We start from the raw sequence: 12,981 nt of genomic DNA on the forward strand, positions 1-12,981 counted from the left end.
ACCAGTTGGTGAATTTTTTTAATATGCCTACTTGCTGGCGTATAATGTCAGGCCACGAGCTTAATCTTTTCTTTGGTGTCTGCTTAGGGTCTTCGCCATAGACTGGCACCAAAGAAAGTGTTGCAAAGTGGTAATGGCTAGACTTGTTAAGCCCCAACCACATGGAGCGATTTTGCAAGCGACTTGGGGAGCGACGCGACTAGCGACGAACTACTTTTCGCCGCGGACCAAGTCTCTCATCGAATCGCTCGGTTCTGGGTCGCCAGAAACAGTCGCTCGCCTCCCGGAAGTGGCCTCAGCGACTAGCCAATAGGAGAGCCCCTACGTAAGCACGCAACCTCCGGTTTTGGAAGAGAACGGGGGGAAGACTTTGCAAATCCACGCAGACGGCGTTTGCGGTGCAGTGGAAAAGAAAGCTTCGCGTGGCAAAGCTTGTGTACACGCTGAAGCAGGAGCAAGAAGGCTCCCGCACACACTGGGTGAGACCCGTGTGGGAAAAACGACGTCAAAAAAGCGAATTCTTCACGGCGTTCACGTTGGAGCCGAGAGACGAGGCGCAGAAGGAAGAGCGTGCGCTATCGCTAACCCAACCCAGTTTTAGAGATGCAATGAAGTGCAAAAAGCAAGGTAGAAAGGCGTAATACTATATGCTTTTTATGACAAATGAACAAAAAAAATGTTTGCAAACAACCAGCGTACCAAGCGCGTGTGTGCGGCAACATTGAAATCGCCATCCTCAGTCGCTCGAGCAGTCGCTGTCATGTGGTTGCCTCGGCGAGCGACTTCGGTTCGGCGACTGCGGATCCTAGTCGCGTCGCTCGTCGCGTCGCTGGAAAAATCGCTCCATGTGGTTAGCGCTTTATAGTCGACATAGTGATGTGGTCTTGTGTATGTGAGCGCCTGTGGGCCTTAGTTCCATCTGCGGTGCTCTCGGGGCAGGTGTGGCGTGCAGAAACAGGACACGAGATCTAGACAGGCACTGGGATGAGCTGAAGCTAAGAGCTAACCAACGGCATGTTGGATGGCTCTTAACCAAGCCACTTACCAAAGAGCCAAATGCAAGCCTAATGGCACACTTTTGTCTTGTTTAAAGTTTGTTCTTCACTCTTCAGAAGTTATGAAACCAAATTCCAATTTTTGGATCAAGGAAACAAGTTGTGGTCTGCGGGATTTTTAGTTACTATAAATAGAGAATTTTAGTTTGGAGTTTTTACGCTCCGCTCAGCAGCTAAGTGGAGCGCAGGGGTGAGACAGCTGCGCATATTGCGCACTTTTGATACAAATCTGCTTTCTTGCGCCAGGCTGCTCCAAAGCTTGAAAATTGCAAAAATTGCGCCAAACTACTCCAAAACAGTCTGAGAGCCAAGGATTTTAACGCTCCCGCCAGTGTCAGCGGGGAAAAATGCTTACTGACGGCATAATTTTCCAGCACCCCCAAGGTGGATCCTGTTTGTAAAGGTTTAATTGATTGATCATACAATAACAAATCCGCATAAAATTATCCCCAAGATAGTTTTTTGCACATGTTATATTCTGTGAGTTTTTTAAAGTTTTCCCATGGAAAACAATTGCAAAGTCCTGTAAAAAAAAAATACGTATGTGTACTCAGGCGACAAATTACTGGTGAAAATTGATGAAAAGACGGCAATTTTCGGAGCGCCGTATCTCCAGAACGACATTACTGGGCGCCGCCATCTTGGTGTGGTGAATATTGGAAAACATGGCCGTCGGGCGAAGCAGTTGCTTGTGGTTCAGGCAGAGTGCTCTTCGCCGATTTCTACCGCGGTTTTGGTTATGGGGGTGGCTGGGTTTTCATTTAGTCGTTTGATCTGTTGAGGGAAGTTGCGTGACTCGAAGAATGGGAGTTCATCAAAAACAACGTGGGTCCCGTGAATTCGCCGTGTTTCGGCCTCGGGTGAGAGGCGCGGTGCGTGCTTGAAGTGAAATTTCGGACTCATTGCGGTGTTATAATAAAACGCTGAGTTATTGCTGCCTTTGACAGCAAGCTTGTGAGTGGCGGAAATGAGACGATCGACACTGCAGAAGTAACGGTGCAGGCTACTCTGCCGTAAAATGTTCAAGCTGTGTCCGATAGCGGGACGGGCTATTATTGCACGCTTGTAATAATGGTTTATCTATCTGAAGTGAAATTTAATGCCAAGAGGGAGGTGGCTAAACATACCAGCGTTATCCAAATTGCGATCGCAGTGAATGCGCACCTTGGTGATTGAAATGGGAGGGCTGGTGGGGTGCGAGGACTGTCACCTCGCTTTGCGCAACTTTTGCCGTGCCTCTACACTCGTGTGTAAAGCCGAGTCTGGGATTACAAAAATAATAATTTCAGCATTCATCATGATAATGAAAATGCCTTACGATTGCTTAGTTTTTCGATTCGATGTTTTCAACGGCACTCCATGCTATATATGCATAGAGCCTAAGAATTTATAAATGGCTTGTAAAAGGGTAGTGCAGTTCGTGCCTTGCGATACTCTAGTAGAAAAAATTTCATTGAAAGGCTGTTTCAGTGTTATGTACGTTCAAAACCCATTAAAAAGTGCACTCCCCCCCTTCCCCCCGAGTTGCCAAAAATTTGATTTTTAGGCTCCTAAGGTGACGTAATAAATGTCATCATTCTGCTCCAAATCAAGGTTCTTCTGCTCCAAAATCTAGATTTCGCTGCTCCAAAAACTGCGCCCAAATCTGATTCAGCTGTCTCACCCCTGGGAGCGGGAGTGCGACTGTGCATGCGTACTCGGCTTGGTGGCTAAGCGGGCTAGCGGAGCGAGCAACACGGTCCGCTAAAACGCAGCCTGAGCGGACCGTCGCGGCCGTCTCCGCTAGTGCAGCGGGGCGATGCGGGCGCCCTCTCGCGCGCCTGCGGCGACTCTGCTTATTCTAAGATGGCTGCTACATCTGCGACGAGCGCCGCGGCTTCAGGCTCTTGTTTGACACGCAAACCGCGAAAGCGGTTCTGCATCGACGAGGGCTTGTGCTTGCTGCGAGACGTGGCGACTGCGAACCCATTTTCACTACACAGAACTATTCGTTCACTGCGACAAAACGCCGAGTTGGATCGTTGCCGTCGAAAAGGATTCGAATGGATCTGGGACGCAACTTTGTTGGCTATTGCGTGGCTATCATCGAGTCGAAAATGTATTTTCATTCATTGTAATTGACCAGTAGCACAGTACGATTGCACGTGTCAATACTTAATAAAACAATAAGCTATACGTACTGGTATTACTTTTTTAAAGTGGTGAAATGGTTTTCGGTTCTGTTTCATTATGCCAAACTTGGCCAGACGGCGCTGCTAATCCGAAAGGTCCGGTCTGCTGCGCATTACGCGTAACTAAAACGAGAAAATCACTCGCCGCTCCGCTGCAGCTTAGCGGGGCAACCCGGAGCGGAGCGTAAAAACGCCAAACTAAAACTGTCTAATGGCATGAGATACTTAAAAAAGACTGCCAAATATTGAAAGTGCTTGTTTTGTTCAAACATCTAACTGTAGCTTCACAAGTGCTCTGACCTTCATGATGGGAGACCTGTTTCTGAAAGCCAATAAAAGCCAATATTTATTTATTTATTTATTTATCACGATACCCACAGCACCAATGTTGGCATTACAGCGGGGCCAATTTCGTGGTGCTTGTTTTTTTGTTGTTTTTTTTCCCCGCAGAATGGTGCTTTAAGAATGACACAATCTGGTGATTGTAGCACCAGGGATGAGGACCGCAGGTAGTATTTATGAAGGGGCCATCTGAGCTTGTAATAGTGACTGGAGCACACTGCACCAATCATGCGAGTTTGTCATGCTGTGTTCACATTCTTCGTGCTAGTTAAGGTTGATGCTTGCCTTTAAATGTGAAAAAGTACTGGGGGAGCCGGGTGGAGGGGCTAATTTGTTGTAATTGATTAGTAGCAGTAGTGGGAGGCCGTCACAGAGTGATTTTTTTTTTTTTTTTTGCCGCACCAATTTATCGCTGTTCGCGGGGAGCTTCAAGTTTATCCTTACTGTGTGGGGGATCCCTATAATTCATTCCGCAAGCTACGTGCAGCACTGTGGAAGCTACATTGTTGTCAACAGTCCGCCCACTGAGCATGCCCAAACCACCGGGAAGGGGGCCTTGAAAGGACATTTCCTTCGCCCCTCTCAATAGGTGGAACCACTAGGCCCCGGCGCCTTTTGTCGCTTCCTTCACAGTGAGTTAGGTGCCCTCAGTGGGCGGACTGTTGACAACAATGTAGCCTCCACAGTGCTGCACGTAGCTTGTGGTATGAACTATAGATTACCTGCGGTCTGTCCGCGGTCTACTCGGAGGCCAAATCGAAGCGATCCAGTATGTGTCTGAAGATAAGTGGTCAGGTTTGAGGCTGGCGGATGGGAGGTGGGTGAGGGCTGATTGGCTGGTTTAGCAGTCCTTCCCTGTCACTGCGGAGCACTTTTGGCCAACTAGCTTGGGTCGTTTTGGCTCCTGGAGTCTTGCCGTTGACTGCGCTGTCTCGTCGCTTCGCCCTCTCTCAGCAGCAGGTTCTGCTCCGGTCGAGGCAGCGAGGCCTGTCGCTGCCGCCGTTCCACCCCCCAGCAAGCCCCCTGTAGCCGCGCCGGCCGCGGTTCCTCCACCTTCTGCCAGCATGAGTGCCTTTGGAGCCCCCGTTGCCGCTGCCGGCCTTCCCGTGCTGAAACTGGAGCCCCGTACGGCGGTGGCGGCCAAGGGCGTCTTTGTCAAGCTCGTGGACGACTTCTACTGCCAACTGGTTCAGAACGACCAACTGCTGAACCAGATCACAGATGACCTGGCCAGGGTGGCGGCCTCACAGCCGTGCCTGGGCCCCGCCATGCGCAAGGCAGGTCTCTCTCTCTCTCTCTCTACCTCCCTCCCTCCCTCCCTCCCTCCCTCCCTCCCTCTCTGTTGGACCAGATAGCCAAAGTGGTAAGGAACCCCGACGTGTAACCGGGTGAGACGGGTTCCGTCCCCACTCTGAACGTGTGCTCTTTCTCCGCTGTTAAGACAGAAAAGGGTGTTTAAAGGGGCCGTGCAGACAAAATGCAAGTTTTATTGGAAGGATTTCGTGTTTTATAGTGCTGCAGCGCTTGTCCATCAGCAAAAGATGGCGTATTCACTGAGAAAAATAATTAATTCAGGTTAAAATTTTTATGCTCCCGCCAAATCGAGTGTTTTCGGGATGTCTGCCATGGTATCATGAGGGCGGTTATTCGAAAGAACTTCCAGTGCGTCATTAGGCTCTGCAGCGTTGCTTACCGTCAGTCCTCCCAGATGGTGCTACGCCCGGGCCGTTGTCCGCTGTTGCGTTATTTTTGATTGTATTTGCTCCCTGCTTGTTTTTGTTATGGTAGAAAGTAATCGCTTCGTGAAACATGGGGTATGGTCGACATACAGATTCACGCAAGACAACATCGCTTAGCTCTTTCGTTACCGCGGGAAATTGACCAATTTTGAAGGGTCTAACAAAACATTTTTTTGTGCTATACATATTGGTTAGGCACACATTGCAGTGACATACAATGCAGATTATTCCACGCGCTTTCCAACGACACCAGTTTTATTAATGTTTTCCTAAATAATGATTCCAAAAAAAATTATCGAATTCGAAATTTTTGTCCGCGCGTCGAAGAAAAAAGAAAAAAGTAAGTTGTGTATAATAAACCACGTGTAGTAGAAAAAATTTAGAATATACATTTTGTAGGTAGACATTTCAAAAACCCGTCCTAGAAAAAAAAATTGAGTTGCGCAGTACAATTTGTCAGATATAAAAGAAAATGTTAGCCCACGTGGTGCCCATGCCATGTGGTGAAGCCTAACCTCTATTTCAAGTTTTGCTATTTTGGATAGTTCTCTAGAAGAAATCTGGTGGTTTGGCATTATTAAAGGCCTAAATTAGCCTCCACGTGATGTAAAAACACCTTGTCAATGATTATGACCGGCACAATATTGAAGGCAAGCAAGCGATGTGAAAAAATCCGCTTGGAGTTGAGAACCAAACACTTTGGTGGATGCTTGTTGACGTTCTGATGATCGCTCATCAGTCAGAACTTTCATTTGCGTTTTATTATCATGTTCTGACTCACTATGGTAGCCCTGCTTGCAGGAATAAGGTACGATGCGCTAGAATCATGCCCAGCAAGCTTTCACCAAGCCGCCGTCGGGCTTTGAAGCGAGTTCAGCACTACGAGCCTACTACATTGCAGCGCCACCTAACAATTTCGAAAAGAAACAAATACAAGGCTGTTGGAGACTTTGTCAGAATAAACAGTACTACTAAGAAGCGACACTAGACTACCGGAAATACCCTCGTATGAAACCGAAACTGGCCGGTGAACAGCTGGCGGTGTTCAAGGCCAATTGGAAGCGTTCTCCTCGTCTGAATTGATACCCGACGACTTGGTGTTATCGTTTGACTTTCAGCGGAAGCTCTTATCGCAGAAGCAAGGCGTAGATAAAGTGGAAGCGCGAGCGGCATGCTTGTTTTGAGGAGCAGTAGCGGGCAACGGAGGCGCCATGGCAAATGAGCTTGTAGTTGGGTAACTGCGTAGTAGCGCCAAATATGAATTTCGCAATGCGAAAACGAAACCGAAACTGCTGGAAACTGGTTGAAAATGTCAAGCACACTTGCTAGACATGCGGGGGACCATCAGAAATAAGCTTTGGGAGAATAAAGCTGCCCTTTGTTCGAGCCAAAAATCATTAGTGAATAGCTGGCGCCATTTTCAAGTAATTATCACCTCTCAACGCTGTCGGATTACAAAGCTGACCCCATTATTTGGTATTTGACTTGCCAGGAGCCTTTTGACAAAAAAAATATTACGGTAATGCAGCCTAACCACGACCTGCATCCTTTTTTCTCAAGTGCAGCAACCACGCCCCCTTCGTCAAAAACACGCGCACCTCAGCTCGCAAAAAACGCCGCCAAAAATCTCAATGTCGCCGGAGCGGGAAAATTTAAACTGATTCTAAAAGGGCAATGCCTAGACTAATCACTGGCTGCATTAGGTGTACGAGAAACGACTACAACATGTCAAAATAGGCAATATAAATCATTGATCACCGGTGATCGATTTGAATAGGCGTGGTAACGAAAGAGTTAGGCCAAGTGGTGGGCTGCTATGCAGCTAAAAGAAGCATAGTGCACCCAATACCAACATCAGTGCGCATCGGTACTTCTATGTTTATGTGTATTTTCATAACTTCCGTTGTTTACCCCACCATTTTTACTTCTGTAAGGTGAATGTGCATTACATTTAAGTGCAAATAACTCGTTCGGCAAGCTTATAAGCCCTGCCTAATTTGCGTTTGCTTTTGCCAGCCTCAGCCAATCACACAGCTGGGCATATGACATCATAGGTTCTGTTGCGGGAACTCGGCTAGTGGGTCGCGTGGCCATTCCCTTTTTTTCCTAATTATATAGCTTATTTGAGCAAAGTGTGCATTAAAAGTGGGGTCAGTACAATTCTAACGAGGCAATCTTTCGAATTAACCAAACTTGTGTTTTGGCTGCATGGCCCCTTTAAGTTCATTAATTGTAATAATAGTAAAAGAAAGTCGGAACTGTTCCCCTCTCCTTACCCTGGCATTCTGAACTGCTGGCTCTCCTTTCTGTATTCCCCATCCTCGTTCTCTTGGTCTTGGTACTGCTGTGCGGAGGCACATGGGTGGAGAAGTTTATAGGCATAGTTCACTGGTAATTTGTAAAAGACCTGAAAGCACCGTGTGCGTTTCACGACCAACTTGCAAACCACCATTCCAGTGCCAGTTCGGCCTTCAAAATCTGACTTTTTGCAACTTCATGGGCAAATGTCGGCTTTCTTTCGTTATTCGAAGGTTTCCGGTTTAATAATAGTCCGGTGAGCACTGTGTCTGATAACTGCCGCCAGTAAATCAGTATTTTTCCCTGCGTGTTGTTTCCTACAGAAAAAGTACACACATTTGCAGAGCTCCACCACGTTTGCGGCTACTCGGAGATGTTTTTGTTACTTAAATTGTCTCAACTTGCGATGTGAATGTCATCTAAACAGAGCTAAACCTTTTTTATTTTAAATTCATTTTGTTTTTAAAAAAGAAAAGCTTTAAAAACATTATGGCTGCGTTTGCATTATTATCTGAAAATTCTCCTGTTTTCTTAATCGTTCCTGCTATCATCATATGACATTAACTTCGCCGTGTAGACCAGCACAGTTAGGTGGGATGTCATTTATAGGTAATGATTTCTTTGAATGGCATTAGATTTGCAGTGTGACAAGGCTAATAATGTCTCTTCTAATGTGTTTCAGTTTGCGCGGCTTCATGAGGGTGCCGCGGTGGCTCAGTGGCCAAGGTGTTGAACTGCTGAGCCCAAGGACGGGAGTTCATTCCCAGATGCGGTGGCCACTGTTCTGATGGAGGTGGAAACCAATAATCCCGTGCGCCGACATTTCGACGCATGTTAAAGAGATACTGAAGGCAAAATACAAGTTGCTCTAGGTTGATAGATTAGCTCACTGAGAACACAAATGTACCACTCTTACGCGCAGCTTTTCTCAAATAAGGTGGGAAATTGCGAAAATGTGAAGACAGGTATTGCCGCCGCTGGCTTTGGCATGCAATTTACACCGGAAGTGGTTAAATGTGCATGAAAAATAATTAAGCAATGCTCATTCACCACCTATATCGATCTCGCTATAGGTGGCGAGGCAGTGGAAGTGGTAAGCGAATACATCTACTTAGGCCAAGTAGTGACCATGGATTCCAACCATGAGGCAGAGATAATTAGAAGGATAAGAATGGGGTGGAGTGCATTCGGCAGGCATTCTCAGATAATGAATGGCAGCCTACCACTGTCCCTGAAGAGGAAAATGTACGACAGCTGCATCTTACTGGCACTCTCCTACGGGGCAGAAACTTGGAGGCTCACTAAGAGGGCTCAGCTTAAATTGAGGACAACTCAGCGAGCAGTGGAGTGGAGGATGATGGGTGTAGCGTCGAGGGTCAAGAACAGAGCGTTGTGGGTCAGGGAACAAACTCGTGTTAGGACATAGTAGTAGAAACTAAGAAGAAATGGGCGTGGGCAGGGCATGTAATGCAAGATTACCGTTGGTCATTAAGGGCAACAGAGTGGATCCCTAGATAAGGCAGGGGGCGGCAGAAGGTTAGATGGGCAGATGAGCTCAAAAAGTTTGTGGGGATAAATTGGTCGCAGTTAACACAGGACCGGGATAATTCGAGATCCATGGGGGAGGCCTTTGCCCTGCAGTGGGAGTAGATAGGCTGCTGCTGATGATGACTCATTCACAAGTTTATATAATAAACTCAACTGGGAGCTTTTGTCATATCGAGTTTGAATGTGGAACAAAAAAGAGATCAACGACAACAGAAAAAAAGAGAACAAGAGGTGGAAAGTCGAAGATCCCCAGTTGGTCAAACTTGATTCGGGGCCCTCCACTACGGCTCGCTTCATAGCCTGGGTGTAGCTTTGGCGAGTAAAACGCCCAAAATTTGAATATTTTTGGGCTTCGTGTGGGTGGTTGCTTACCGCACAGTCACCTCCGTGCTTCTTCCAGGTGGGCAGCGCGTGCTGCGCGCTCTTCTCGGAGGACTCGTTGTGGTACCGCGCGTCGATCGTCGAGCAGCGCCCCGGCGGTGCCACCGTGCTCTTTGTCGACTACGGCAACGTGGAGAGCGTGGACGACGCGCAAATCCGGCAGCTGCCGCCCACCCTGGCGTCCATCCCCGGTCAGGCGGTGTGGTGCCGCCTGGCGGGAGCTGTGGTCCCCGCTGGCTGCTCTCCGGACATTGCCGCCGGCCGATTGGACGAGTTCATCCTCGAACAGGTGGTGTATATACTCCACCGCTGGAGTCCTTAGAAATTTGGCTAGTGTTCTGAGGCCTTCAGGAGGGTCTTTTTTGTGATTAAAGCCTCTAGCAGACAGCACCCTGGTCGACTGTTGCTCTGTAGCTCACTGTCAATGTACTGGCCCTTTTTGCTACCGAGACGTTTTTGTAAACACAGAATTGCTACAGTGGAACCTCGTTATTAGAGGCATGAATGTAAGAGACAATCTGGTATGAGAGAGACTATTCACCCACATGGGTAGGTGCCCTATCGTTCCCATTAAATTGACGTTTTTTATGACGGACATTGGATGTAGGAGATAGTTGGTTATAAAGGGCAAGTTATCCTTCAATTTTGGCCAACTGTCTCGTTTGTAGCAGACATTTTAACATTAGATGTGGTGCCACCAGTCACTAACTGCTGTTGCTTCCATTGTAAAATCAAAGGGGACGACAGCCGCCTGCAGTCGCTATTTATGATAACTTCAGCAAACACAACACACGCAGTTGCTCATTCAGATACGAAACTGTGCAGAAAATGTTAAGGCTTACCGCCATGCGTACGAGCACTACCATGAATGCGGGAGTCTGCGCAATCGCGTAGCTCCCTATCAAGAAGCATCGTAGATGTTGAATCCTGCAAGCCTGATGAATAGCCAGGGCACACAGCAGAAGCAGCCGTGCGCTCTGGCTATTCATCTTGTGAAGTTGACGTCTACGATTCTTAATCTTCTGCCGACAGTGATAGAAAAGAAAGCGTGCTGAAGCTGTTGTCAGAAAGTGTAAAGATATTGATGAAGCAATCAAAGATTGAGAACTATTTCATAAATACTGGTGGCGAAACATAAATTAGAATGAACCTTTTGCAACATGCTGGAGCACTATTTAGCTTATTTTAGTCGCAACGGTGCCCACATTAAACTAGGGGTTGATCATTTGGTGAAAATATGGTACCCAGGTTATAAGAGACCTCTCGTATAAGGGACAGAAACCGCTTCCTGATGCGTCTCATAAATAGGCTGAACTGTATTTTGACAGCTTTTTCTGGCAGTAGTATTCCTTGTCGTCTTTTTTCTAGTCTGAATATATTTATTTAAAGATGTTTAAGTGGGGAGGCGGGTCTTAAAATTGTCAAATTGTGAAAAAAAAAAACAATATTGTTGAAAAAAATTCATTTTTGAAGTCTTGACGCTTTCAAACACGATGTTCGACGAGGTGTTCCAATGCAGAATTTGGTCGTAAAGTATCTCGAAATTGGCTTTAAAAGCGCAGTGGGAGCAGCGAAATATCGAAAATTGGGCTAAGGAAGCTTGAACTTAGTGTGCCAGTGGCAGCCATCTTGGGCTCATTTTGAAAAGCTGCTTTCTTTGCATGGAAGCTTGAACTTAGTGTGCCAGCGGTGGCCATCTTGGAAAGCTGGAAAGCGGCCATCTTGGAAAGCCCATTTTGAAAAGCTGCTTTCTTTGTTGCATGCCTATTGCGTGATCTCAAAATGGCATCGTCGCATAAGGAGATAAGGACGTTTACGAGCCGCTGATTGGCCTGAGTGCGCGCGCTTTTCAACTAGGGTTTGACTCTGGGGAGTTTTTAAAAAGAATGCTCGAAAGTATACTTTTATTTGTTGTCCTTTAATGGACAGCGTGTTTTAAATCCGGGCGGTTGATATTTACGTCGCTCAGTAGCTGGAATAATTGTTGTTGCCTTGCTTGTTCGCACTGTTGATTTCAAAGGCAAGGATGCTCCCACAAACGGATAAACATTGCATCTTAGTCACACGAAATACAAAAAAAAAAAAAAATGAGTGAAAGGTCAGTCGTTGTGACTAGACATTTTCAAACATTTTCGAGCCGTGACACTTGCGCTTCTAAAAAGGCTTCTTCTGGTGACTGATTTGTTGGAGGCAATTAAAGTGGCCCGAGATGTTTGGAGTCGATGACACATTGGAGGAAGCAGTGGTGTTTGGGCTGCTTTTTGGGAATAGCTGGGTGGGCTTGCTGATTTGAGCTCACTCACCGAGTGAACTCTGTCCAGAGCTTTAATTAGTGCTTTTTTATATAAACAGTTCGCCTTTTGTCTCCTTTTAAGGCCCAAAATTAAGGTTCGCTGTAATTCATTTGTCGTTGCTTTTTTGCAGGAGTTCACGCTGAAGGTGGTTGCTAACGGCCCCGACAACTTCCACGACGTGGACATCGTGCTCTCTGACGGGACGAACATTAGGGAACTGCTTGTCCAGGAGGGTCTTGTACAGGTGAGCGTTGCGGTAGCTTTTTTTTTTTCTCTCTCTCTGAAAGTGAGGTAACTGGTTTTGTCATGGAAAGGCTAGCCATTTGTGCTCCCTCTGGTTGCTTGATTTTGCTCCGAGCGTCTGTGGTTGACGCTCAAAGGGGCCATGGAGACAAAATACAGCTACAATTGCCCTGTCGGGTTTCTTGGGAGGGCCTTTGTGTCGGCGGCCACCAATTGCACAAACGAGATTCACGTTGCTGGAATCTGTTTGGAAAGTCGCCACCGCTTCGTCTGTTTTCTCTGATAGCTCGGTTATCTGTTCGAAGTTTGCCACACAATACTGGTATCATTGTTTTCGGAGCAAAGCAGTGTTTCCGATGAAGCAAACTTGTGTCTGTCTTCATGGCCGCCTTAACTCTTGTTTCGCCGTCGTCATCACCAGGCCAGCAGCCCCCCCCTGGCTGTTCCCCAGCAGCAGCAGATGCAGCCGCAGCCACAGCCACAGCAGGTTTCCGGCTACAACTACCCGATCCTGGACCAGGGGGTGGGCCTACCCTGTGAGGTCTCCTGGGTGCTCAACCCTGGTGAGGTGTACGTCCAGCAGGTGGCTCTCATCGACGCCCTCGAAGACCTCATGGCGCAAATGCAGGTTAGTTTTGCCCCCCCCCCCCTTTTTTTATTCTTTTTCTTTTCACATAACACCCTGCTACATGCAAATCCTGCTCCCAACCAGGCAACCTGTACCACATCGTATGGGAGTGCCAGCAATCCCCTTCCCTCACTCCTAACCCCAACCCTACCTATGAGCAGTGGGTGGAGCTGCTGACCAGCTCCGACCTTCTACACCAACGACGATTGGTGGAGAGGGCACGGATGGCCAGCGTAGCCCAAGGTATCCCGGACTAAGGAAGCCTCCCACCGGGCGGGTGTC

At 47.5% G+C, this 12,981-nt stretch overlaps 1 protein-coding gene across 2 annotated transcripts in view; it reads left to right on the top strand.

Annotated features, from left to right (window-relative positions):
• The window catches only part of LOC144159357 (protein tudor-like), a 49,719-nt gene that overhangs the window by 2,860 nt on the left and 33,878 nt on the right, over window positions 1-12,981 (top strand). The window contains exons 2-5 of one of the 2 annotated variants that reach the window (XM_077690779.1): window positions 4,523-4,845; window positions 9,554-9,823; window positions 11,959-12,072; window positions 12,493-12,699. In XM_077690779.1, coding sequence (XP_077546905.1) covers window positions 4,523-4,845; window positions 9,554-9,823; window positions 11,959-12,072; window positions 12,493-12,699 — 914 coding nt within the window. The remainder of the gene's footprint in view (window positions 1-4,522; window positions 4,846-9,553; window positions 9,824-11,958; window positions 12,073-12,492; window positions 12,700-12,981) is intronic. The other variant, XM_077690780.1, reaches the window with a different exon arrangement.

Source organism: Haemaphysalis longicornis, unplaced genomic scaffold (assembly GCF_048455015.1).
Source record: "Haemaphysalis longicornis isolate Haplotype H1 unplaced genomic scaffold, Haemaphysalis longicornis Haplotype H1 scaffold_10, whole genome shotgun sequence".
NCBI classification, from domain to species: Eukaryota; Metazoa; Arthropoda; class Arachnida; order Ixodida; family Ixodidae; genus Haemaphysalis; species Haemaphysalis longicornis.